The sequence below is a fragment of the Dioszegia hungarica genome, assembly GCF_025882075.1.
Source record: "Dioszegia hungarica strain PDD-24b-2 chromosome Unknown MKK02contig_8, whole genome shotgun sequence".
Lineage (NCBI taxonomy): Eukaryota > Fungi > Basidiomycota > Tremellomycetes > Tremellales > Bulleribasidiaceae > Dioszegia > Dioszegia hungarica.
The window spans coordinates 105,779-130,426 of NW_026515770.1; the positions used below are offsets into that span (position 1 = coordinate 105,779).

Here is a 24,648-nt window from a genome sequence, read left to right on the forward strand (position 1 = left end):
AGATGGGGAGGTGTGGAGGGTCCCACGGGGCAGCGACTTATATTTCGATCCGTGTCTAGCTGTAGTCGGGGGTGCCCCGCTGCCCCCGCACTTCTGTATAGGAGAGTACTTCTCGAGTGGTTCGGTCTTGAGTGAAATGTCAGAAGTCAAGCGGTCAGTTCTGCTGGATCTGTACCTCATGCGAGCTGTTCGCCAAGCAGAAGGGCGGACTTCGGGGTGATACCGACGAGAAAGTAACTCGGAGACGTTCACAGCAGCTGGGAAATGGTCCACCAGAGCGGGCAGCGCGCGGGTCGGGGTCGCCATGGAGGAATGCCGATGGCTAGATCTTTTCTTACCCCGGAGGCTGCCGGAAGTGCAATAAGGAGAACGAGAAGCGAGCGCCAAGAAGTGTCTGCCAAGAGAATCGGTATCCGACCGACGAGTGATTCCCGCGGAAGTCGATTTCATCTGGACTTTGACATGGACCTCACCAGGTGTATTGTGACCTTAGTTGGGATGGTCTCCCATCTCATTCACCAAGGTCGTATGTGTAGACTCGTGTGGACTCGTGAAGCCTTGCGGAATGATGCATATAGTGAGTGTCGGCGCACAAAACGGCCCTGGCCCGTCCGGGACGTAGTCACGTGATCACCTGAAACTTGCCACATGTTGGCAGTGAAGAGATGTAGGCCAACGAGGTTGCTTCTTGTCTCCGCAGACAGCTGGATGTCGCGACGAGGATGACTTGATGGCGATCCGCAGAACGCCCTACCAGATAGACTATACATGATCAAATCCCATGACCCCCTATTTTATCCACCCGACTGAACACGCCTGTGCCCTTTGCCCTTCTACGAGAATCTCACCACCAACCAGATCACCAAAGCCCCCATGGCAATCATCGACCCCAGCACCGCCGCGACGATACCCACCAGCATCCACATGCTCACATCTTCCGTCGGGACAGTGACCGGCCTGGGCGCCTTGGGGCGCTTCACCATCCTCTTCTCCCCATTCTCGTCCTCCTCCTCGACCTCGATCATTTCATCCCACGGCATCGGCTTGATGATGCCCCGCGCCTTGAGGTCGGCAATAACCGCGTCGCGCTTCTCGGCCGCGGCCTTCTCAGCGAGCGAGGCGTACATCTTGGCGTACATGGGTGCGCGGGCGTCCGTGGTGCCGCTGTCGATGGCGGCTTGTTGACCCGGAGCGATTTGGATAAATGTGGGGTAGTGATGCTCGGACCATTGTTCGATCTGACCGTCAGCGGGGAGATGGTACGTTCGGCTCAAGTAGACTCACCCTTGCACATGCGACGGACAGACGAAGGAGATTCGGGTCCTCCTTGTGCACCTTGCTGTGGATGCTGCGGGCAAAGCCCTTGAACATGAAGGAGACATCGCGGGGATTGACCGAGCGGGAAACGATCTATACGTCAGCTTGATGGTTCAGAAAGAATATACCGAGCAGCTCACGGAGACAGCCTCCCCTCGCCTGATCTTGACATTCTTCTTCAACAGCAACGGGTTCATGAAGCACCTGTCCAGCGTCGCCATCGCCATCACCGCCGGAATGGCTACGAAGTTGAAGACCGTTTGGCACTTCAGCAGCGTCATGTAGTCGAGCGCATCCAATGCGTGCCTGAGCGCATCCAGCGTCATTTCGCTCGCGGCAAACAATGCCTCCTTCTCCCTCGCCGGGTCCACCAGCTCCTTCATCGAGTTGAAGCCGTGCTTGGCCCAAATAGCCCGCGGCCAGAATCCCCGTCCTTCGTCGACATCCTCTTTGACGTCCCGGAGGATGTTTGTCTTTTGGAGGAGACAGCCCATCGAGTTGGAGATGGTTAATTGGTCGGCGAGCCAAGGACGTTCTCTGCCCGAAGCGGAAAAGAGACCGGAGAGACCCTCGCCGACGACGCCGGCGACGTAGTGGCAGTAGAGGTCATAGTCGGCAATCGAGTTGACCTCTGCGACCGGTTGTTCGGGCGTAGCGAGCGCGGCGAAATCGGCCATTCCCCGACCCATCTTTTGGCAGATGCCTTCGATGACCAGCTGGTATCTGATCATCAGCTATATTATGGACAGCAGGACAAGTTACGCACTTCCGGTCGAGCAGCGCAAACTCCGCTTGAACATTCTCAAACTCCACCAAGACCTGCCTGTCCGCCTCGTTCGGTCCGCTCCCGTCAAAGTTCCATCCGGGCTCGTGCAGCTTGAGGTGCATTGACCGCAAGAGTGGCAGCTTGACCGAATTTGGGAGCGTCATGTCGTCCTCGATGGTGTCGAGCGCACGCAGGACGACGTAGAAGATGCAGACCTATCGATTACCTCAGCATATGAAGCCAGTCACTGCTGTCAATGTGCGAGCTACTCACAATACGCGCAAGCTCTCCCTCCAGCTCCTTGATCACAAAAGCAAAACTCCGACTTGTCATATCCAAAAAGTCCCATGTCCGCTTCATCGTCGGTCTGTCATAGAAGGTTGTAGGTAATTCCTTGACATCCGTGATATCACGCGTATCGCGCCATATTTTGTAGTTGATCACTGCGCGCGCCTCGGTCTGGCGGTTTCAGTGAATGTCCATGAGTCTGTTGTGAGCTAATGAGGACGTACAGGATGCAGCAGCACTATAGCATCAGCTATGGTCTCTGTGAACAGGAAGAAGACACGTACATTCGATAATCTTTTGAGCTTTGCCCATTGTGTGTAGAGCCGTTTTTTGCCTGGATCTTGCGGTAGAGTATGATCAGGATGATGTGCTTCACTGCGGCGCTGTTTTGTGCGCTGTGTAGCTCTGTATGAGGTGTATATAGATGAGGTATAGAAGGTATGGGACGAGCTCCAGGAGAAGCAGCAGAGAGAGAGTTGGCGCGCTCGGACCACCCGCCCTGACTCTCGTCACATATCGGTTGATTATCGGCTAATCTGCTTTGTCCATGCCCCCCCTTTATCAAGCTACATAGAGTACAGGTCCAGCCAACTCAGCCACCTTCACCTTCATCTATACCTCTACCTACCATGTCTGCATCACCCTCGCCAGTACCCATCGATGTCGATGCCGTAGACTCGGGCGCGGCTGATGCCCCTGCACCCGCAAAAGACAACTACGATGCCTTCTTCGGCGGAAGTGGCTCAGAACTCTCCGACGACTCGGAGGACGAGCGAGGTCCCGCCGTTCCCAAGCGCAAGGCATTCCCGCCTAGGCCTGTCGCAGGGGATGACGATGATGATGATGACGATGAGGCGCATCGTCCGGCGGCGGTCGATTCGGATGACGACGACGATGATGATAGAGAATCGGATGGGGCGTATGTTCCGGGGACGGTGAATAGTGCGGCGAAGATCCCGAAATTCAAGAAGCGGAGGGCAGGGAGTGGGGACGTAGAAATGGAGGGTGAGGAAGACGATGGGGAGGAGAGGTCAAAGGAGAGAAAAAAGAAGAAGAAGTCGAAACATAAGGGAGAGAAGAGGAGGCGAGGGGAGGGGGAGGAAGTACCGGAGGAAGACGATGATGCGCCAGCGCTTGATGCGGCGACCCGTAAGTCGTTTCGTCCACAAGTGGCGGAGGCGATGCTGATCATGTCTCAGAGAAGAGGCTGGAACTGGAAGCTCGGATAGACGCTATTGGCAAGAAGTCGACCCAGACCAAGAGGAAGAAGAAGGATGATGTGGATGTGAGCCGGCTGCTCGCTCCGTCTCGTGTAGCTTCCGGCTGACTGTCAGGTCGTCGATACATACCACGACGAGATCTGTGCGAGATTACGGGAACGTATGATGCACGCGGTCGACAAGGACCGGCAGAGCAACGAGAATCAGATGCCTGCTACGGCGAAGCTGGCCATGCTGGACGAGGTGATGGGTGTATTGGGAAAGTGAGCTTCGGGCCCTTTGACCTCTTCAGTGACCTCAAGCTGATTATGCAGCTCGACTCTTTGGACATCAGTGGTGGATAACGGCGTTCTCGAGGCCGTCCGGGCCTGGCTCGAGCCTATGGAAGCTACCGCTGCCCTACCTGCCGTTGGTATCCAATCCGCCCTCTTTGAAGTCCTCCCCAAGATGGACCTCGATACCGCCACTCTGAAAGAGTCCCGCCTTGGTCCCATCGTCCTCTTCTACACCAAGACCAAGCGCGTCACGCCTGCCATCTCCCGCGCGGCGGATGCGTTGGTTCAGGCATGGTCGAGACCGATCGTCAAGCGTCCAGGAGGCGCCGGAGACTTTAGGTCCTCGAGAATGGCGGATGAGGGTGATGGGCCGACTGCAGGTGGGAGTCAGAGTCAAAGCCAAAGTCAAGGGAGAAGTCAGAGTCAAGGAGGGGATGGAGGGGCAGTCAGGCGGAGACGATTCGACACGGCTACGGCCATCAAAGAGAACCACGGGCGGAAGGGCGCCAGGATGCCGCAGGTTAAGGTTAGTCAAGGCGCTAAGTTGTCATCGGGCAAGGCTGAATGTCGTAGGAGACACAATATACTGTCGCCCCTGAGCCGCGGATGGCGCATCACGAGGGCGATACAGCTCAGGTCCGAAAGATCGCCAGTGACAACAAGAAATTCAACAAATTCGCTCGCCAAATGAGGATAAATAAGGCTCGATAAGCGGTAGAGCGGTGATGTATGTACTTGTATAGTATTAGGTACCTGTTCTGTGATCGCCTCTGAGGGCTATTAGCCTTGTTACACGACCCTGCTGATGAGAGCCATTCGCGAGTCCAGCAGGTCATTCGGTCCATGCGGAACAGTACTGGCTCGGTTAGATCCGACCGACAGACCTCCCTGACCAAGCCAGACAGCAGACAATTGCAGATAGCATCTTCCCTTTGCCCTTCCTCCCCCAATCATCTCTCCTTCCTGAACTCGCTCCCCAAGATCCAAGATGTCATCCCAGCCGCTCATCCCGCGGCTCCAGCCCGAAACGCCCGATCTGCAGCGCTCAAAGCGCCTCCAACTGGTATCTACCATCCTCGTCGCGCTGCTCTTGGTTGGCGGGACGATATTCATTGGGCTCGTAGGGGAGAAGGTCCCTACCGACCCAAATGAGCTAGCAGACTACTGGCTAAAGACGTAGGTGTCTGGCCGAGAGGGACTACGGATTAGACTTGGAGCTAGCTGATTGATAGTTCGCCTGTCATTGATGGGCATGTGGATCTGCCTATCTTGGTGAGAGAGGTGTATGGGAACAATGTGGACAAGGTGGATTTGAACAAGAATATGGTGAGCTGCAGTACCTCTCCACTGTGATCTGTACCTGTTATAGGTCTTCATCTGACCCGGCAGCCCGGTCACTTTGACCTCCCCCGAGCTCGGAAAGGCCGGATGGGCGGATTCTTTTGGTCCATGTGAGTGCTCCTGATATTCTCATAACCAGGACTGGCGGACAGTTGGCCTCCTTGGCCTGTTAGCATCATACCATAGAGCATAAGGACAGAGCTGACGTGACAGCTTCGAAGACTGCAGGGAAGAAGCTGGTCCCGACTTCCTGAACGCAACCAACACCGTCAGAGGTAAGCCCTTGCTCGCTCGAAAGGCAGGACAGATCTGTCTTGTATCTCCATGACATGATAATATCTGACACAGCAGATACCCTCGAGCGGATTGACGTCGCCCTGAACCTTATCGACAAGTACCCCGACTTCACGCTTTGCCGGACCGCCGCGGACGTCATGTGGGCTATCAAGGAGGGCAAGATTGCCAGTCTGCTCGGTATGGAGGGGTGCGTCCTCCTTCTTTAAAGATCGCATTTCATGCTGACATCTCAGAGCGCACATGCTGGGCAACTCGCTCGCCGCGTTGCGTATGTACCACCTCCTCGGCGTGCGGTACCTGACCCTCACACACGGCTGCAACAACGCATTCGCCGATTCCGGCGGGGTCTTTGCGGCCGTCAAGCCCAAGTGGGGCGGTCTGAGTCCGCTCGGGAAGGAGCTGGTCAAGGAGATGAATAGGCTCGGGGTCTTGGTGGATCTCAGCCATGTCAGCGACGATACCGCGCTCCAGGCCTTGTTAGTCATGCCATTGAATAACATCGCATGGGGAGGGAAGCGGTAAACTGACCCGACAGGGAAATCACGAGAGCACCAGTCATCCTCTCCCACTCCGACTCGCGCCACTTCAACAACCTTAGCCGGAATGTACCGGACCAGATCCTCGATAAGATCGGGCATGGGAAAGGCAAGACGGACGGTGTAGTCATGGTCAAGTGAGCTGATTCTCTCGTCTGCTACCGCGGATGAGCATAGCTGATACCTTAGCTTCTACCCGACCTTTGCGTCGCCGGACAAGAAGGCGAATGTCTCGACTATCGCGGATCAGGTGGAGTACATCGCTCAGCGCGTTGGACGGAAGTAGTACGTGGTCAAGTCTGTGTCGTACAAGAAGGGCGAGCTGATGAAATAGCGTGGGTATCGGCTCAGACTATGACGGGATCGAAAAGACCCCGGATGGACTGGAGGATGTGTCCAAGTACCCCAACCTCGTAAGTTCAGCTCCACTGAGCGATGCCCGCCTGGCAGACACATAGCTATGTACGGCGAAATTAGAGCTGATCCTGTAGTTCGCCGAGCTCATCCGGCGGGGTTGGACACACAACGACCTCTCCCTCCTCGCGGGCGGAAACGTCCTGCGGGTGCTGAACGGCGCTGAGGCAGTCGCGGCCAAGATGGCCTCGGAGGGCAAGAAGGCGAGTATGGCGATCTACAGCAAGCGGACGGATCTGGACCCGAGGCCGTTCCCGCCGCAATAGCGGGCGCATTGTTGGCGGTCCTATTAGGGATGATGTTGGAGGTCGAACTTGTCAAGTAAATTCCCATGCAGGAGTGGTACTGGATGGGCCTAGAGGCCAAGCATTATGCTGAAATGCTGTGCTTGCTCTATAAATTGGGATACTCTATAGCTCTTACACAACTGACATGCGCAACTTAGGATACGTAACTTTGCTAATCATCTGGATTCGAATAAGGGTAGCAGAGTTCACCAATGCTTCTCGCATCTTCCTCCCATTCCTCCCTGACCTCCTGACTTGGAGCATCGCAAATTGACCTGCTCTGCATCAGCTCACCACAAAAGACACCACGCTCTGCTCTAGAGATCTGATCCTTGAAGACGCTTTTTGACGACTCACCCCTCGTACCCGGCCATGATCATCTCAAACGCCATCTCTCTCCCCGAATCCGCCAAGGCCGAAAGCATCTCCACCTCATCAGCCTCAATCAACAACTTTGCCCGATACAGCGCCGCAAACCCCTTGTCCCGCTGATCTTTCGAGATCGTGTCTGCATGGGTCAGCGCGCTGTATATCTGCATGCACCCATCGAGGCCTGTGTTGGCGAGCTCGCGGAAGTATGCTCGGGCTCCGAGGGCGGTCAGTCGGGTGATGAGTGAGTCGGACGAGCAGTGCGCGTTGGAAGTAGGGTTCTGGATGGTCATGGTGGCGGTCTCGAGGAGCTGATAAGCAGTTGGCAGGGCCCGTATCGGGCTCATGAGGTGATGACTGGATATATACTATTTGTTCCCTATCAATGATCCGCTTTGGTGATACGATAAGCGCGATGCAAGCAGTATACTCATGCAGATAGATTCTCCAGGGTTATCCGAAGGGCATATCGATAGCCGCTCATGGTGATAACGCAGCTTGGTCCAGATAACGTTTACAGCCCCGAATGACCGCGAGATCCTTTCGATTTTCACAGGAGAAGAGATCGCTGCTGCATGAGAGATCATCGTGTTCTCTGCCGGCGAATCGATAGTACAGATCTTCCTCATAAGGAGCAGGGCGCAAGAGCAGTATCGGCTTGCCAGCCATAGGACAGCAGCAAGCGCCGCCACATCCGCCTCAAGCTGAAGAGAGATATGATGACGTCACCTGAATTGGTCAGCTCGCTCACTACTCGGGGTCGCGACAACTTCTTGAAAGATTGCGAGTCGCAGTCAATCATCCCATCACTGTACTTCATACGCTTGTCACCATGTCCGCCCTCACTAAGCCCGCAACAATCTTCCCCAGCTGGCACTTCAGCCGCTGGCATGCCGTGGACGACCGCGTTCGGGGCGGGTCTAGCCAGTCTCACTTGGACCCGGTTCCCATCGATGTTGGTTCGGCGGTAGGGTACGATAAGCCTACTGGAGCTAGGTTTTGGGGTACTCTGGGTGAGCTAGCACGTTCTTATCCTCTGCCGATGGGTGAAAGCTTACAGGATAGACACCAAGACTCTGGGCGGGGCAGGTTTCGCTTCGCAGCGATACATCTTTGGGCCGGAACCGCTGGACCTCCCTCGGCTGTCTTACCAAGGCATCACACTCCGTCTTCTTCCAGACGAGCAGAAGACCGCCTCCTCCTCCACATCCCCTGCACCAATAAACGGGAAGTCCCATCCCGAGGATCCCCACACCTTCACCCTCGTCCTCAAAACCTCTCCCCCGCAACACACACCCTCCAAGCCCAAACTCCCTCCTAACCCAGAACCCGCTTCCCTCTCTTACGAACACGACTTCTCTCTCTCCTCCCCTCTTCGATCTTCGCATACGCCCGAAACGCTCCACTTGTCTTTCGACGACTTCAAGGCGGTTTATCGGGGAAGGGACGTCCCGACCTCGGATCCCCGGTATAAGCCTTTTGATCCGACCAAGATCTTTGAGCTGAGTTTGATGTGCCGGAGCGCGTTTGGGAAGCAGGAGGGAGAGTTCGGGGTGGTTGTTGTTTCGATGGAGGGGTGGGGAAGGGCGGAGAAGAAGGAGAGGGAGGGGTGTTGGAGGGGCGTGCAGCAGTGGGTGGGGAGCTGGTTGGGTGGAGAGAGGGGAGTGAAGCTTTAGTGGCGCTGTATGTATGTCCTGATCATCGATCTACCTGCATTTGGCGTCGTCGTATTGACTGGTGACATGGTCGATCAAGCTGATGAGGGCGATAAGGCATACTCTAACACGCTCTTGGTCCTCGACAAGTCGAGCATCGAATGTTCCAGGTGACTACGATGGTAAGCACGTCATCCGTGAGAGACGTCTTCTCTGAGACGTTGCCCCGAGGTGGCTCTGGGTACAAGGCACGAGAATCTATCACACGGATATCCTTTGCGAAGCGAAGTCTGACAGTCTGAAGGGATGAACAAGATTGCAGATCTGACCACTCTGCTTCTCTCAAAGACATCAGCGCCCGGTAGCCTATTGTACGGAAGAGTGTCCCCCTCATCCTCACTTCTCTTCACCTACATTACAAAGCACGCGGGCTTCGTTATAGAACCGTCTTTTCCTCATTCTTACCATGCCTGCTAACAAGGAAGTCAATAAGGCCGCATCGGCGGACGACAGGTCTGCAGGAGACGCGATGACCGCCACCGATGTCCCAGCGCCCACACACACCACACCGCTCAGCATCTCGCTCCCGAGCTGCTTGTTTGTGCGATACACTCTTGCATCCCCCAGTTCGGACCGCGACTTCGGCATCGCTCCGGTCATTCTTCCGCACAATGAGGGTGCCCGTATCCTGAAGTCTCGCGGTGGCAAGACTGTGCTGGAGTCAGGCGCCTCCGCCGAACTCTCGATCTCCGCAACCGAAGGGTCCTCCCTCCCCGACATCGATGAGAATTACTTGACGTCCACTGTCCGAGGTGTTCTCGAAGCATACATCGGGAAGAAGGCCATCGGGGATACGGAATCTCTCATTGAGTCAGTGGATCACTACCTGCAGGGGAAGATCGGCTCTATGCCGGGAATCGAGGAGCTTTGGCTCCAGCACGCCGTCGACCCGGCCGCTTCGGAGCGCTCGATGTTTCTGATCTACCCACAGGGAACGAAGGACACCCGCACTCGAAGCAGGGCATCGCCCACGAAAGCGTGGTGGATCCAAATTTGAGTACGGTACCTTGTGCGAATGTTTGGATTCCCCGCGCATGCATGTGTTTCGCATTTGAGCATAATCGTTGTTCACCTAGCACGTTGATCATGTGCAGCTAGCCGATGCGACTGACCATATTGTGCCTCACGTCGTTCTCGCTGCAGACAATGTTCTGCTTCCCAGAACCAGCATCGAGCACCGTCAAGGAGTGTAATTCATCGCCACCAACAACGCCCCGAGATCCCCTTCCTGCCTGTAGAAGTCTATAGGTACTATTCCCCTTATCCTCTTCCCCTCGTACATGAGCTCCAATAGCCATCTTGTCAAGCGAGAATTAAGACCTTCGATGCCGAGTCCGATAGATGGCCAACCGAGGCCTTTGGCGAGGAGCTGAGGGGGCGCGAGGGGAATTGCAGCGGCGGAGAGGTAGGAGATGGTAAGGGGTCGTGTCTCCTCAAACGCGCAGCCTGATCGAGGGAACGATTTCGTGATAGTTGGCTGGAGATGGTCCGTCACCTGTACAGATCAGCTGTGACCTCAAAGGTGACACTGGACCCTACAAAGACGACTCACCACTTTCAATTTGTCAGGTATCCTCAGGATGCTGGAGACGCCATACCAATCCTGCACCCTGATGCTATCTCCCCCACATCCCAGCTCAAACCCAGCAGGATTGTTGTCCGGCCATGACTCCAACTTCAGTCCCACTCCCTTGTCCCACAATCCTGGCTGCGGATCCGGGATCAGAAACCGGGGCATGATCATCCCCCTTCCTCTGATTTCTCCGAGCGTGGGTAGACGCGTCTCGAGAAACCAGTATTGATCCACGTGAGGTGCGAGGGCGTCCCATACCAGTTCCGCAAAGTCGGGATGGATGGGCGGGACCTCTTCTTTGAGGGAGACGAGGAGGGATTCGGAGGGATGCTGAGAGAGGAATGTATGGATTTCGGATAGGATGGAGGTGAAGAGTGCGCGTTGATTCTGGATGCCATGGTACACTGACGCGTCAGACGAGCCAGGGAGAAGAGGAGACTCACTGATAAGCTCCCCATCCACCACTCTCATGCGAAGATCGAGAAAGCGGGCGCCGTCATGTAGCTGCTGTGTGATGCTCGTTGATGGCTGCTGGCACTGGGCGAATGGATCTGCGCTGCGTAAGCTTCATCAGCATTCCGGCAGTGCAGCTAGCATAGCTTACACCCGTGGAACGCAGAGGAGTCGTGCGTTCCCACCAACGCAAGATCCTGCCATGGCATCTGATCCGGCAGGTCTGCCATGAATGACTCCCTGTGTGATCCGGGGAAGATCAAAATCTTATACGGGCCATCTATAGGCTTCACCGTCAGCGTAGCTCTAGCAGCGATGAGATGACCCACCACAATCAGCCAAGCTTCCACCTGCCTACCGTCTCCAGCCAATAGACGACTCTCGGAAGAGACTTGTAGCCGCTCCCACCCTCTCGACCTGGTACGGCGGGACACGTTATGCGGGACAAGCACGACAGCATCGCTGCCTGTCGTCGGTTTGGATACCGCTTGCGTGTCGAGCTCGCTATCGGCCGACGGCCTCCGGGACCGGAAAGTACCGACCGAGATCTTGAGACGATGATGGCGAAAATTTGTTCCATCTGCGCCGAGCTCCGCTATCCACCTGGAAGGACCGGCTTCGCCATCGCCGGGGAAAGCATATCGGACGACCTCGATCGTGCGCTGCTTCGACCGCCCGATTGTCACCGGGAGTCTCATCAGATCGAGCTCGTTCTCAGATGGTCGATGTGTGGCATATCACTGAACGCCTCAGCTCTGCTCTGACTGAGCTGTCATGTCAGGCCGACAGCAAGAGAAAGGAGTAAGGTGAATGGAGCTTTGATCGGCAGTCACGGCGGAAAGTCCAGATCCGCATTCCTCAGCTCTCAGTCGGGCCGTCGGGCCTGGCCGAACAACACCGACAAAGCGACAAAGCGGACGTCCACCTCTTCCTCGCGCATCCATCCGTATCCCGCGCCGAGCTATATAGAAGTGGGCGTACTGGTGGCCAGAAGCGAAGCGTATCTTCTCCCAGTCATACCACGAAATTTTCAGAAGAACGAAAGTCTCCCTCATCCGACCTCGGCCGCGCACCTCCACCCGGCATGTCCACTTCCGCGCGACAGGGTCTGCAGCTGCTGCGAGGAGCCTCTCGAGCTGCGTCAGGACGGCCAGTAGTGGGCTGTAGCAGATATAATAGCTCCTCGCCGTCAAGACAGGCGGGAAGTCCCGCGCAGCAATCATACACCTTGCGCGAGATTGACCGCCTGCTCACCTCCGTAGCGAGTGAGTGCTCCTCACCCCAGCTCCTTACCCCAGCTTTCTTGATGCGTGCTCAACACTCGACTTTCATTGGACGGACCATTCTAAGTCAACTCGCTGACACTCCAGACCAAGCCGACAAGACCTCTTTCCACCCCTCCCCACTAGCCATGCGCTCCCTGAACGTCCCCTGGCTCTCCTCCAAAAACCCCAACCTCGAATCCCAAGGCTCTCCCACAGCCAGCTCACCGAAAGAAGCGGACCCACCGCTGACACAAGCGGAGGTCGCGGAGATGTTTAGGCCAAGACATATGAGCGAGAGCTATACGAGTTTTGATCTGCCATTGAAGAGTGATCCCGAGCTGTTGGAGCGGTATGTGAATGCGATGGGGGGTTTCCGTGAGTAGTCTACATGCCGTCTTGGCTGTGGTGAGGGTACCGGCTGATAGATGAAGGTATGGGCAAGCTGCTTGAACGTGAGCGGTGTCGCCTCCGATGGTTGATAGGATCAAGCTGACGAGCCAGATATGGACAGCTTGGCCGGAGCAGTGAGCTATCGGCACGTCCTACCGCCCCTCGAAGCGGCGCCTTCCGATGCTTCCAAAGCCTTTCATTCTGCTTCAGCACGAGCGGGTCTCTTCCTCGCTACCGCAAGCGCAGACAGGCTGGACATGCTAGGGCGGATGAATCGGGATAATGTTCGGTAAGTGCTCCCCTTCGCCTCCATGTGTTGTGCAGCAGATCCGCGCAGAGCTGATAGCTAGGGACCTGAAATTCTCCGGCTTCGTCACTTGGACCGGCAACTCATCCATGGAAGTAGTCGTCAAGATGCAAGGCGCCCGCGCTGGCGCAGCGCCAACAGGGAGCAGTAGCGAGGAGGACTGGGAGACCTTGATGCTCGGGAGATTCGCGATGGTGTGCCGGAATGCCAAGACGCTCAAGGCGCGCAAAGTGCCGCCATTATTGGTCGAGAGCGAGGAAGAGAAAATGTTGTGGGATCTTGGCGAAGGTGAGTTGTATTGACCCTGCTGCAGTCCTGCGGCGCCAAGCTGATTTGGGTAGACTATCAGAGGAGACGGAAGGCGACTAGCAAGATCTCGCTGGACAAGGTCCCGGTGAGTCCAGCATGAGTCCTATTGAGCACCGCTGACTGTTCCAGCCATCTTTCCTCGAAGCTGCACAATTGCACGATCTCATGCTGCAAGTCAATGATCACTCGATAGACAAGATTGAAGGAGAACATATTGTGGAGATGAAGGACACCGAGGTGAGTATGGGTGTCGAACAGATATAAGTGGCAAATGCTGAGCAACAGATATCATCGGTGCAGCTCATGTTCCCACAAGATCGGAACCTGCACGGGAAGGTGTTTGGCGGTATCTTGATGCGTCTTGTGAGTTTCCAGTCGCGCTATGTCGTCCGAGCAAATCTGACAATCACAGGCCTTGTAAGCTGCTAGATACGGGATCCATAGCGATCTCCTGCTAAATCCCCAGCGAGCTGTGCTTTACCAACGCCGCCCTCTTCGCTTCCAAGCCAATGCGCTTCCAGTCCCTCGACCAAATCACCTTCCTCCTTCCCGTTCCTATCGGCGCTGTACTCCATCTGACTAGCAAAGTCGTCAAGACCACTCGGCCGAATCAGGGTCGAGACGGTGAAGCCAAGGCCCATATCCAGGTCAAGGCGGAAGTCGAGGAGGTCGAGACTGGAGTGAGTGTCTTTCAGCTGCCTTCGGGAAGAGGGATTGGCGCTGACTTGGCAGCTGAGAAGAGAAACCAACACCTTTTACTTTACCATGGCCAAGGACGATTCGGAGCCTATTGGGCGGACGGTTGTTCCCAGGACATATAACGAGGCTATGACATATCTCGAGGGGGAACGACGGCTTGCGCATGGGTCCGAGACTAGGAGATTGTACAGCTCAGGGAAGTAGGGGTTGGGCCGATGTATTTATCTCATTACCGAGGTATGAGTTCACTTACCTTGCTGGCCATCACAGATCCTATTCTCAGTAGTCAGCAGCTGCTATCATTACAGGCTTCATTTGATGAGCATACGGCTCCACCTCAGCAGCTGGCAAAAGTCAAAGCCCAGCAAGGCAGTAGCAATACTTATGTACTCCAGCAATGCCGAGAAAGCGCCGCATTCCTCAGCGGCAGCCAAACCAAAACAATAGCGCCCAATGCGCGATTGCCCTTCTGTTTCACTTCACCCTTACGCCTTGTCTCCGCCATTACATACTTCTGGAACCGCGCTAGTAGCATCGAGTGCAGTCCTGCACTTGATCAGTAGCTCGACCAAGCGACCATCGCATTATTGACCTCAGCGCTATTGCTAAAGCGGGGCCGTGTATCACATCCGCTGCAATAACAACATCAGCGAAACTGGAACAATCCATACGGCGGTATTCGGTGCCTGGCGCCTGAGTCTATCGACAGTCGGATCTCGCGTTCCTGAGCCAGAACAGCGAGATTATTGGCGCGTGCGGCCTGGACGAACAAGGGAGGAGGGAGGATAAGCCCAGCCTTAGGAAGGGCGAGGGATCTGTGTCAACAAGGTTGTACAGGGCGGGAAGTTCATTGAGCTTGAGCGAAAGGGTGGAATCAGGAACGGAAGGAACGTAAAGCGTCCTGCCTTTGGAGCTTTGGAGAGGCGATATAGGACACCGACAGTCGGTGGGCACACCGCGTGACACCATCCGCCATACCCTATACTCCTTTCAACGACACTCCTTCTACCGTAGCAACATAGCATACGACACCGCCCGAGCTACCGCATTCCTCCTTCTGGCCGGCATCGCTTAAGCAGCTTGAGCCCGACCCGACCCCCGAAAGGCGATCCAGTCTATCTCCCTTGTCGTCCTCGATCGCGGTCAGCGCCCTCGTGCTATCGGTTGCTCAGATATCAGCTCCACCTTCCTTCCTTCTTTGGCATATCACCCTTTGAAGTCATTCCAGGAATGATGGCTACCTCCCCTACGGATGCCTCTAGTCCTACCATGTCGGTCATGGAGTGGGACGAGGGGGTGGTGAATGGGTTCGTGGTCAACGTGCTCAAGATGGAGCAGTATGAGGAGCAGATCTACGGTATGTCTCCTTCCCCTTCCTCTCGCCACTGACCTATGGTTCTCGTTACGCAGAATATAGCTGATCGACAGAGCATGGTATCACAGGCGACGTATTGATAGCGATGGACCACGACGCGCTCTCGGAGATGGGCATGTCTAGTCTTGGACATCGGTTGAAATTGCTGAGGGCGGTATGGGAGGTGAAGCGGGAGCAGGGGATAGAGATTGGGGAGGAGGACTGGAAGCCTGCAGGTGAGTCTCGATCATGGAGGTCCCAACTGTACGCAGGTGCCGCAGAGAGGAAGGCTGAGAAGCGGCTGCTGACAGCTTAGATATGCCGGAGGAAGGACCTAAGCGAGAGGTGGAAAGACTGAATGATGCTATACAGGAGCTGCGTGAGTAGTTACCATCAGCTCATTTTGAGCAATAGCTTATATGACCAGAGGAGCGTCTATTGAACCTCGAGCGGGACCATGTCCGTATGCTCAACTCGCTGGAGGAGCAGGGGATCGCAATACCGATGGCGTCCAGTGCGGACGGAGATCTGATGCATGGGATATCGCCGCGGCGGGACGGAGCGTCAGGCGCCGCACCTATAGCCGGGCGATGGCGAGAATTCGATGATGGGGACGAAGCGGTACGCCTGCTCGCTTCTTCAGGTAGGTGATATCAGCTGACAGTACAGGGCCCCAGCAAGCCGCGCCGCGCATCCCAAATATTCCCATCCTCCCTCGCTTCTTCTTCCACAACCGTCCCTCCACCTCTGAACTCATCCGACTCGACGACCTTCGGTGATACATTCACGCCGACAACCTCTAGCGCGCCCTTCCCTGCCATTTCCGACTCCCCATCTCAGATCCAGGCGCACGAACAGGATCGCTCAAATACGGCCAAATCGAGCCGGATACCAGCGGCGGCTCCTCCGCCCTTCACACGTATGATCAGCGGAGGTTCATTAGCCAATACAAATGCTGCGCCATCCCCACCGCCTGGCGGGGGCACCGCGAGTCTACCCACTCTGGCGCATCCATCAGGCTCAAAATCGAATTTGGTGCCCTCGCAATCCGCACCATCCGGCACGCTCCTTCCCTCGCCAGCAAATCTACCGGGGACGAGCAATCCGCCACCCGGGAGTACACCCGCTCTGAATCAGGAAGAAAGGGAGCGGAAGAACGCATTGGCAGCGAAGGAATCGGCTAGTCGTGCGGCTAGCTCATTCCGCGTCACCCTGGACGATCCGTGTTTCAAGGTACTGCCAGCGGCGCTGAAAAAGTACAAGATCAATGATGATTGGAAGATGTACGCCTTGTTCATCTGTTTTGGGAATACAGGTACGTTCTCAGCTTTGCGCCATCCCATTCGGTTCGGTGGAAGCTGACTGTGCAGAGCGTTGTTTAAGCTATGATGAGAAACCGCTGTTATTGTTCCAGAAACTGAAGGAAGGGGGACAAAAACCAGTCTTCATGCTTCGGCATATCGTGAGCTGCCATACCTCGATTATATTGTGTGGACGAGCAAGCTCACTCCCGACAGAGAGATATTCAGTCCCCTATCAGCGTCGCACAGAAGAAACAAGCAGTGAAGCTCGGACTTCCCGCAGATTCCAAAGTCGACGTCCTCCCCAAAGTCCGGCCCAGTACCGATACGACCACCTCACCCACCAAACCCGCTTCTTCCGCCCCCTCCATCACTGCCGGCACACTACAGCCGGTTCGTCGACCGGACGATGCGTTCCCGGAATTACCATCGCCTGCGCCCGGAGAGAACGCGCAGCGACTGCAGCAACAACAGCAGCAGGCGGGGAGTCTAGTCGATAAGGATGGGAATGTGCAGAATGTGACGTATGCGGTGGCGATATATCCGTACATCGCGGATAGGCAGGATGAGTTTGATGTTGGAGTGTGGGTTGATCTGACCAAATCTCCGGAGAAGGGTTGAAGCTGACATATCAGGGGAGCCGTGTTTGTTATCCTGAGCAAGGCAAAGGGATGGTACATTGTCCAGAAAGATCCAGATGGGCTAGGCCAGATCGTTCCGGATAATACAAGATCAGGATGGGTTCCAGCAGGTAAGCTACCAGGGGCAGAAGGATCTGGAGTCTGAGCTGACAGCTGAGGTTGTCTACTTGAACTGTCTACCCCTATATCTCGCGTCTCCCCGGCCATCATACCTGGCGAGCCATTACCCACCTATCCTGGTCTCGCACCACTACCACCCATCGCCATCATGTCGTCCTCATACCCCGGTGTAGTACTCATGGATTACACCAAGAAGTCGAGCGATGAGATCGACGTTAAGGAGGGTCAACTGGTTCGAGTGTACAAGAAGTACAGTCATTGGTCATACGCGTAAGTCCTGCAGTGTGATCGCGAACGGTCGCTGATGTGAGCAGGATCAGGTCAGAGACCGGTGACAGGGGATGGGTACCCGCATGGTTCATCGGCAAGATCGACAACGGGTCCGAGTCGAATCCATCAACCGCAACCTTCAGCGCTGCTCCTCGACCTCCAGACGACCGGCTCAGTAGTGCGCTGAGTACGACCAGTACCACCCTGACCAGTATCCGGACCCCGTCCTACCAGCCATCCACGACAGGTGGGAAAGACGAGGAGGGAGAAGAGATTGGATTTGACGGAGCCGATGATGGAGGAGCGGGGGTCGCAGCTCTCAAGGGATATCTCTAGGGTATAGGTAGGTAGTGCTTTGCTAGGATGTGCTATGACCAATTGTCGGACGTACGTATTTTGGATGATGAATGACCTTGGTCGCGTGCCATGGCTGAAGGGGTGGTAAGGGGCGAACAAAAGGGTTTCCGAACCTGAAACGCGTCTGTACGTAATCTAAAATTGCCTCTTTCTGCCAAAACCGAGTGCGCCACCCAAATCTACGCGTCTCTCTTTTCTCCGTTCGTGGCACAGGCTCCCCTCCTGAGACATCCTCTGACATCTGTCCATCTCCTACTCCCCAGCATTGTCTTCCCCGCTGGGTCTGCGCATCGACACGTATCGCTGGTCTGTGCGTCGGTAGCGTTCTCACTTCACCAAAATATCGATCGATTAGCCGGATTTGATATCCCCCTCGACGCGTCGACCTTATTTCCCCTCGTTCAACCTTACCTTCAACTTTGACCCACCACCTCTCATTCACGACACAGCGGGGCTGGCCCTGTCTTTGCGAGACACTTGCCTTCGTTTCACCCTCGACCATTGCCACTTGGCCGCTGTCAACAGCACACCTCATCCTTTGAGCGCGTGATCATCGAAATCACGCTCGTCGTCGGACATCCTCCACCTCCTACTTTTGAGCTCGGTCCCGCTCGCTCTGGACTCGTCGTTTCCACTCAGACCATCTCGCAAACATGCCATCCGCGGAATACGCGTCGGCGGCCCCACCGCCGCAGGTCAAAATGCCATCCGGGTCTGCTCGCGCCATGCAGTCTTCGCGCAGCTCGAGGCGTGGCGCGGGGAGCTCCGCGCCCAAGGTGGTACTCGGAGGCGGAGCGGGAATACTGGGGAGTCAAGGCGGGGAAAGATCGAGTTATGGCAGTAGTGGAAGAAAGAGCGAAGAATTAGGAGTGAGTCTAGCTGGTTTCGTCGGTCTTGCTCCACGGGAACGGAAGGATAGGTTAGATGAAAGGGTGAAAGGGTGCGGACAAAGGAGGGAGTTGGAAGCGGTACAGAGGCGTATGACGGACCTGTGCTATCTGTACAAGAGACACAAACACGACGATCTATCCACCGCGTCATCACAATGTTCAAGTGGGCTAATAGCAAGCAGCGCGCTTCCCCCTTCCTCGGTTCTACGACTTCTCCCCGGTCGCCGCACTTCCCTGTCCAATTCCACTCGCCCTCATCTCCCTCCTTTCCCCCCAACATATCTCAACCTCCCCAGAGCAGCTCGCACGCTCGCGCTCCCAGTCCCCAACCTAGATCGACATCGGGCAATACCAAATCTGGCACCTCCAACTCGTCCCTCTCCACCACGGCAAGCACGAGCAGTCGGACGCTCAAGACTCCACATGCAAAGGCAGACCAGACCCGTCCCGAGGTGCAGATAGCCAGCTCATCTGGCTCGCTGGAGGGTCACGCGTCACCCTCGCCCGCCGGGATGCACGTCCTCAGGATCAAGGAGGCACCCATATCTCCAACCCCCGCGCAGCCGAGGAAGAGCAGTCTGGGAAGTGGAGGCAACAACAAGGCATTACCGACTGTATCGCAACAGCCGCTACCTCCTTTACCGCCACTCACGGCTGCTCAGCTCCAACCTCAGCGCAAGATCGCTCGGCCGGTCGACGCGGCATCACCGGTGGTGGCGACGAGACGGGAACAGATGGGACAGGCGGGTGGGGCGAAGAAGGAGCACCGGCTGAGCCAGAATTGGGTGCAGATCGCGGTACCCGAGTCAGCGGCGGAAGTGGCGGGTCCCAGTCCTCCTCGTCCTACTGCCAATCGGGCGCGCTCAGCCACGCAAATTGGCAGGCTACCAGCGGTCGGATCGGTGCCGATGAAGGGCAACACTCCTTCTCCAGTGCGGCCCGCTTTCGATCGAGCCAGCACCGCGCCCTTGGCCGCGCCGATTTCCCCTACTCCAGCCCGAGAGGGTGCTGGACCGCAAGGTCGAGTATCGCTCGATCAGCTTCGGTCCGCCAGTCCGACTCCACAACCCCAGTCTCAGCCCCAGCCTATGCGTCAACGGCTCAATTCCATGAGCACGCCCCCGGCCCTCGTCCTCGATGCGGCCAAGGAGAGCAAGGGAGGGAGTATGGGCATGTTCCGAAGTGCAGCGGTGAAGCGGGGAGAGACCCCTCCTCCGTTCGTCTCGCGGCGGTCGGAGGATGTGCTGCGGTCTGGCTCGGGCGACAAGGATGCCCGTGGGGCGCAGCAGCAAGCGTTGGGCAACGGAACCGCACCAGGAGCGAGCGGAGAGGAACGCAAGTCGTCCGGCCTTAGCCTGAAAAAGTCCTCGGGTGCGCTCAAGGCTCTTTTCAACCGAGGTGCGAGCGGAAAGGGGAAGGAGAAGGAGGTGACGCCCCCGATGCCGTCGACGGAAGAACGGAGCGTCGGTATGGCCAAATCTCGTCCGTCTACCTCGACCGCGGACAGCCGTCCTTCATTCGCACGTCCTCGGACCCCCAGCTCCAACTCTCCCGTCATCGAGAGTCCGAGGGAGAGGGAAAACAGTGCCGGACGGGCCAGCTTTAGCGTCGAGCGCTCGCTGTATCCAGCACCGCCAATGAACCGGACCGTTAGCGACTCGGCCGCTACCGTCCTTTCTGGCGCATCGTCCTCTGCGCCCGCGCAAGCACCTCGCTTGCGCGCTCCCGCTCGCGAACCTCCCGCTATCGCACGGCTGCCCCCGCCCGAGACGCTCAGCACGGCCGACTCGGACACGAGCCTGGCGTATATGGCTCGGAACTCGGTCGTACTGGGCGATACTAGGCCGCTGTCCATGTATCGGGACGAGCCACCTCAGCTGTCCACACTCCCTTCGAGCGAGTCTATGGACTTTGAGCGCAAGCCTGTCCGAGGGCAGAGCGAGGGAGAAGGCTTCCACCCACTTGGCCTGCCCACCGTCAAGTCTCTCCACCTGCTCGCGCTCCCCGACATGGACCTCAACTTTGACGTCTCGTTTGACGGAATCGGCAGTTCCCCCACTACTCCGCGGAAATCACGGAAAGCCGGCGCGGCAGGTTCGCCGATCCCCTCACCGCAGCGATCTCGGACATTCCGCGAGTCCAACCAGTCCAGCCCAACGGGTCAAAGGCACCGCGCCGACCGTCGCCGCTCCAGAAGCTTCGATGGGATCGGCGGGTCTACGGCTATAGGAGATATGTGGCGGGGCCAGGGAGAAGGCGGATTTATTCCTCCAAATGTGGCCAAGCTGTTCGGCAACCCCTCCTCTAGCTCGGCTCCTCTGCTCTCAAAGCAGCTCGTCGACTTTTCGTCCTCGCCTGATCTCAGCCTGGAGCAGGCCTCGGTGCAGGCCAATCCACCAAAGGCGGCCAGTCCAACTCTCGCCCCAAGCTCGGCGGAGAGCTCGGCCATGAGCCACGACCGGACTCCATCCAACGCAAGCAGTATGAATGAGAGCACCGCATCGCCCTCGCCGTCCCCACCTCGTACACCCCCAGATGTGAGACAGGCGTTTGGCCCCAAACCCGTCTATCCCACCCGGTCGGCGTCGAGCGATAGCCACGATGCTCGGTCGTCCTCGGAGGAGACTGGCGAGAAGACATGGAGCACGTTGGGCAAGGCGCCGAGCATGCCTCTGCCTGCTCTGCCTGAGCTCGGTCCGGCGGTCATACCAAGCATGACTGTCACGCCCGTTTCGGTCCCCGCTCCATCTGCTGCGCCAGTCAAGCCGGCTCTCTCCATCCCCGCTACCATCCCGGAACAGCAACTCGCCTCTCCGGCGGACATCTTCTGCACCAGTACCTCTGTCACTCCGACTCCTACTCCATCCGACAAGTCCGCCGAGATCACCCGCGCACCCCCTCCCCTCCCTCGGGCTCGCAAGCTGCACACCAAGTCGCAGCGCGTCGTCCCGGATGCTCTGACGAGCACCAAGCAGCTCGCGCGTGAGATGGAGACGCTCCTCCAGACCTTCAAGTACCCGTCGCATACCACCACTGGGGCCGAACGGGCCAGCATGGTCCGCACGGAGCTCTTGACGTTGATCGTGGAGCTGGACAAGCGGCCGGTGGAAAGTAGGGAAGACCATCTGAATGTTTCGATGACGGACGCGGCGTTCCAGTGGTGCGAGGCGCTCTTGTTTGAGCTGCGGGTGGATCGGGCTGCGAATGAGCGAGGGGCGTGCCTTGAGGGTCTTGCCGCGATGCTGGAGAGGTGAGCCAAATCTCGCCCGACAAAGTAGAAGTCAGAGCTAATATAGCAGTTCTTGCTTGTCCGAGAAGGCGCTGCAAAAGTCGAGAGCCAACCAGAGCCGCTTCACGCAGCTTATGATCAAGGCGATGACTTTCGTCATGGGGAAACTTGGGGCCAAGGGGGTATTCCACAATACCCTGTTGTTTTCTGGGCGATTCTTGGTGAGTATTCATGATTCTTTTGTCCGAATTACAGCTCATGACTAGGCTTTCGCATTCTTCCGCGTTCCCCACATCGCCGAGCAGCTCGTTACGGTTCTTCCTCCCCCTCGGGGCGCCCTTATGCGCTTCACGCGTACGGTCCTTGTCGACTCACCGGTCCTCCCCACTTCCGCCAAGCCAAAATACCCGGAGCACCTGTCCGCTCTCTGCTTTGACGACTCTCGCTCCTACACTGCCCGTCTCTCCAACCTCTCTGCCGACTTTGCCACCCACGCCGAGCGCTCTGCGTTCCTCTTCCAACCTGGAAACTGGCTCCGCCGGTGGCAGTCTGACGACTCGGAGCTCTTCCCTGCGTTCTACCGGGCGTATCATCGTCAACTCGCCAACTACCTCTCTCCCGTTCTGGAGCACTACGAGAAGCTGGATCGACCCGTTCCCGCCTCGATCCTCCTGCGCGCACCCGGATACGCACACCTCGCCACTGTCTTTGCGACGAAATGTCACTCGTACATCCTCGGCTCGGTCAATGCGGTCACTACCTCTTCGTCCGCCAATAACTTCGAAGCGCAAGAGACGGCCGGGTTCCGCGGGAGCCAAAAGCCCGCAGTGCTCGAGACGGCCAACCGCCGGATCGTCGAGACGCTGTCGACGTTTGCCAACTTGCGCATGGTCATGCCGTCCTCGGGGCACGTGATCGAGTGCGACGGCAGCCAGCTCTGGGGGGACATGATTGATGTCTGGACCAAGTCGATCATCTCCAAGACGTCGTTGTACGCCCCCAAAGGCGTCTTTTCCCTCTTTGACCTCTTGGACGGGATCGTCGATCCCCCGTTTGATACACTCCCCCAAACCCTCGCTGCGCCGCCGTTGGTACCCACCCTCGTCCCTGCGGCACTCCCAAACCCTTTCCTGGCGGAGTCGCTTCTCGACGTCCCTCATCTCATTTACGTTATCCGCATGATCCTTACCGAGGGCGAACACGCTTTGACCTTGGTCAAGGTTATTGCGTTTGTCTTTACGCACTGGGAGGTGTTGACTGCTCGTGCGGAGGATCGGAAGGAGTTGTGCTTGGGTCTGCTGTTGACCAAGGAGTTGTTTGAGCGGTTGACCCTGTTCTGGAGTCAGTCGGTGCGGAGTTATGTCTTGCGTCTCGTGGTATGTCTCTCGGCACTCTCGGAGTGATATGAGCTGATACACAGGTGTTCCGTCTTGGCCACTTGCACACCAAGGCCGAAGATGGTGAGGCGCACCAGGTCGAGATTGAGTCGGTCAAGCTTCTTCAGACTAGTCTGGACCGGATCAAGAAGCGGCACGACGAGCTGGAGCCCAAGCCTGCTACTGCCGATCTGGAAGCCGACTCCCACGCCCCGCTCACACCCCTCGGAGAGGGCGGACTCTCCCACTCTCGCTCCACGATCACCATGATCCAGGATTCGCCGTCCATGGGCGGAAGCTCCAACAAGGCGGAACGCCTCCTTGGTCTAGGCTTCGGGATGGAGGCGAAAGAGGAAGAGGGCAGAATTGGGAAGGCTACCAACTGGTTCAAGAAGCGCGTGGGCGGAAAGAAGGGCAGTAAAGGGCCGGGATCGCGCTCGCCTAGCCCCTCGCCGTCGATGGAGGGGAGCCCGTTCTTGGCTTCCTCGTCCTCGCCGAAATTGGGAGCGGGATCGCCGCTGCTCCGGCCTGCAACGACCACGCCGAAGATACCGCAGAAGAGCGGGCTGGGGAGCCCGATGTTCGCTAGCTCGTCAAGCGACTCCAGCGCCGACTCGCCCAGGGAGTCCTCGGCCCCGGCTACGCTCCCCCCTTCAACGCCGGCCATGTCCAGCTCCAGCACAGGCGGTCGGAAAGCACCCCCACCTACCATCCTCACCACCCACCACTCGCCCGAGACCCACCTTGGCAGTTCCTCCCCTGCAGGCGTAGCATTCGAGTTTGAGCTGCCCACTGCCTCACCTCGTTCCGACGCCTTTGACCCCGCTCCACCCATCTCTTCCCCGCGGCGCCAGTCCCAGCCGCCCAGCCCAAGAGGCCCCTCCAGTCCCCACATGTCCCGATCATTCAGTAAGCGCTCGAGCTTGCTTCCGCCTCCGACGGCCTCGGCGCTTGACTCGCTCTTTGGTCCGAATCAGACGCAACAGGACCGCGGACGAAGCGGGAAGGGGTCCAAGGCGGTGGTGGATGTGGGATACCCGGAGAAGAAGCATGCGTATGCGATCAGGATGTTGGCAGAGCTGGAGGATGCGCAGAAAGAGGTGAGTAATCTCATTCAAGGGTGCTGTGAGGACGAGGCTGATGATGACAGTATGATGAATGGTGGTCCGAGAATGGCGTAGGCAGGATGGATGGCGCTCCACCGAGGTTGACGGTAGCGTGGCCGTTCCATGATGGAGATGACTGAGTGCACGGCGAGAGGAGGGGGAAGGAATGGCTAGTATCTGTGA

At 57.2% G+C, this 24,648-nt stretch overlaps 8 protein-coding genes across 8 annotated transcripts; 6 read left to right on the top strand and 2 right to left on the bottom strand.

Moving 5' to 3' along the window:
- Positions 1–833: 833 nt before the first annotated feature.
- MKK02DRAFT_43721 (putative farnesyl-diphosphate farnesyltransferase) lies at positions 834–2,683 on the bottom strand (the record flags this gene model as incomplete). Its single annotated transcript, XM_053092576.1, has 7 exons — positions 834–1,238; positions 1,285–1,410; positions 1,458–2,040; positions 2,084–2,298; positions 2,357–2,542; positions 2,596–2,609; positions 2,656–2,683. The coding sequence occupies 7 exons, from the start codon at positions 2,681–2,683 to the stop codon at positions 834–836; spliced, it is 1,557 nt and encodes a 518-aa protein (XP_052944822.1).
- A 317-nt stretch (positions 2,684–3,000) lies between these two features.
- On the top strand, positions 3,001–4,577 carry MKK02DRAFT_43722 (uncharacterized protein; the record flags this gene model as incomplete). Its single annotated transcript, XM_053092577.1, has 5 exons — positions 3,001–3,520; positions 3,571–3,656; positions 3,706–3,854; positions 3,906–4,392; positions 4,440–4,577. 5 exons carry the CDS (start codon positions 3,001–3,003, stop codon positions 4,575–4,577), a joined length of 1,380 nt encoding a protein of 459 aa, XP_052944823.1.
- Positions 4,578–4,854: 277 nt separating this feature from the next.
- Positions 4,855–6,720, top strand: MKK02DRAFT_36557 (membrane dipeptidase-domain-containing protein; the record flags this gene model as incomplete). Its single annotated transcript, XM_053089445.1, has 10 exons — positions 4,855–5,042; positions 5,099–5,192; positions 5,256–5,317; positions 5,421–5,482; positions 5,559–5,691; positions 5,738–5,980; positions 6,040–6,177; positions 6,230–6,325; positions 6,375–6,453; positions 6,532–6,720. The coding sequence occupies 10 exons, from the start codon at positions 4,855–4,857 to the stop codon at positions 6,718–6,720; spliced, it is 1,284 nt and encodes a 427-aa protein (XP_052944824.1).
- A 1,222-nt stretch (positions 6,721–7,942) lies between these two features.
- Positions 7,943–8,786, top strand: MKK02DRAFT_43725 (uncharacterized protein; the record flags this gene model as incomplete). The annotated part of the gene is made up of 2 exons (XM_053092578.1): positions 7,943–8,123; positions 8,176–8,786. The coding sequence occupies 2 exons, from the start codon at positions 7,943–7,945 to the stop codon at positions 8,784–8,786; spliced, it is 792 nt and encodes a 263-aa protein (XP_052944825.1).
- Positions 8,787–10,005: 1,219 nt separating this feature from the next.
- On the bottom strand, positions 10,006–11,081 carry MKK02DRAFT_43727 (PLC-like phosphodiesterase; the record flags this gene model as incomplete). Its single annotated transcript, XM_053092579.1, has 4 exons — positions 10,006–10,320; positions 10,378–10,802; positions 10,842–10,949; positions 11,003–11,081. The coding sequence occupies 4 exons, from the start codon at positions 11,079–11,081 to the stop codon at positions 10,006–10,008; spliced, it is 927 nt and encodes a 308-aa protein (XP_052944826.1).
- A 1,304-nt stretch (positions 11,082–12,385) lies between these two features.
- Positions 12,386–14,025, top strand: MKK02DRAFT_25080 (HotDog domain-containing protein; the record flags this gene model as incomplete). The annotated part of the gene is made up of 9 exons (XM_053086984.1): positions 12,386–12,491; positions 12,548–12,568; positions 12,618–12,795; positions 12,857–13,101; positions 13,155–13,207; positions 13,252–13,359; positions 13,408–13,496; positions 13,589–13,802; positions 13,855–14,025. 9 exons carry the CDS (start codon positions 12,386–12,388, stop codon positions 14,023–14,025), a joined length of 1,185 nt encoding a protein of 394 aa, XP_052944827.1.
- Positions 14,026–15,054: 1,029 nt separating this feature from the next.
- Positions 15,055–17,843, top strand: MKK02DRAFT_32565 (uncharacterized protein; the record flags this gene model as incomplete). Its single annotated transcript, XM_053088530.1, has 10 exons — positions 15,055–15,178; positions 15,250–15,411; positions 15,492–15,554; positions 15,603–15,796; positions 15,845–16,490; positions 16,546–16,637; positions 16,693–17,060; positions 17,112–17,227; positions 17,276–17,507; positions 17,552–17,843. The coding sequence occupies 10 exons, from the start codon at positions 15,055–15,057 to the stop codon at positions 17,841–17,843; spliced, it is 2,289 nt and encodes a 762-aa protein (XP_052944828.1).
- A 722-nt stretch (positions 17,844–18,565) lies between these two features.
- MKK02DRAFT_25904 (uncharacterized protein) lies at positions 18,566–24,605 on the top strand (the record flags this gene model as incomplete). The annotated part of the gene is made up of 8 exons (XM_053087111.1): positions 18,566–18,733; positions 18,937–21,489; positions 21,637–22,004; positions 22,054–22,204; positions 22,250–23,074; positions 23,123–23,359; positions 23,404–24,459; positions 24,510–24,605. 8 exons carry the CDS (start codon positions 18,566–18,568, stop codon positions 24,603–24,605), a joined length of 5,454 nt encoding a protein of 1,817 aa, XP_052944829.1.
- Positions 24,606–24,648: the final 43 nt, after the last annotated feature.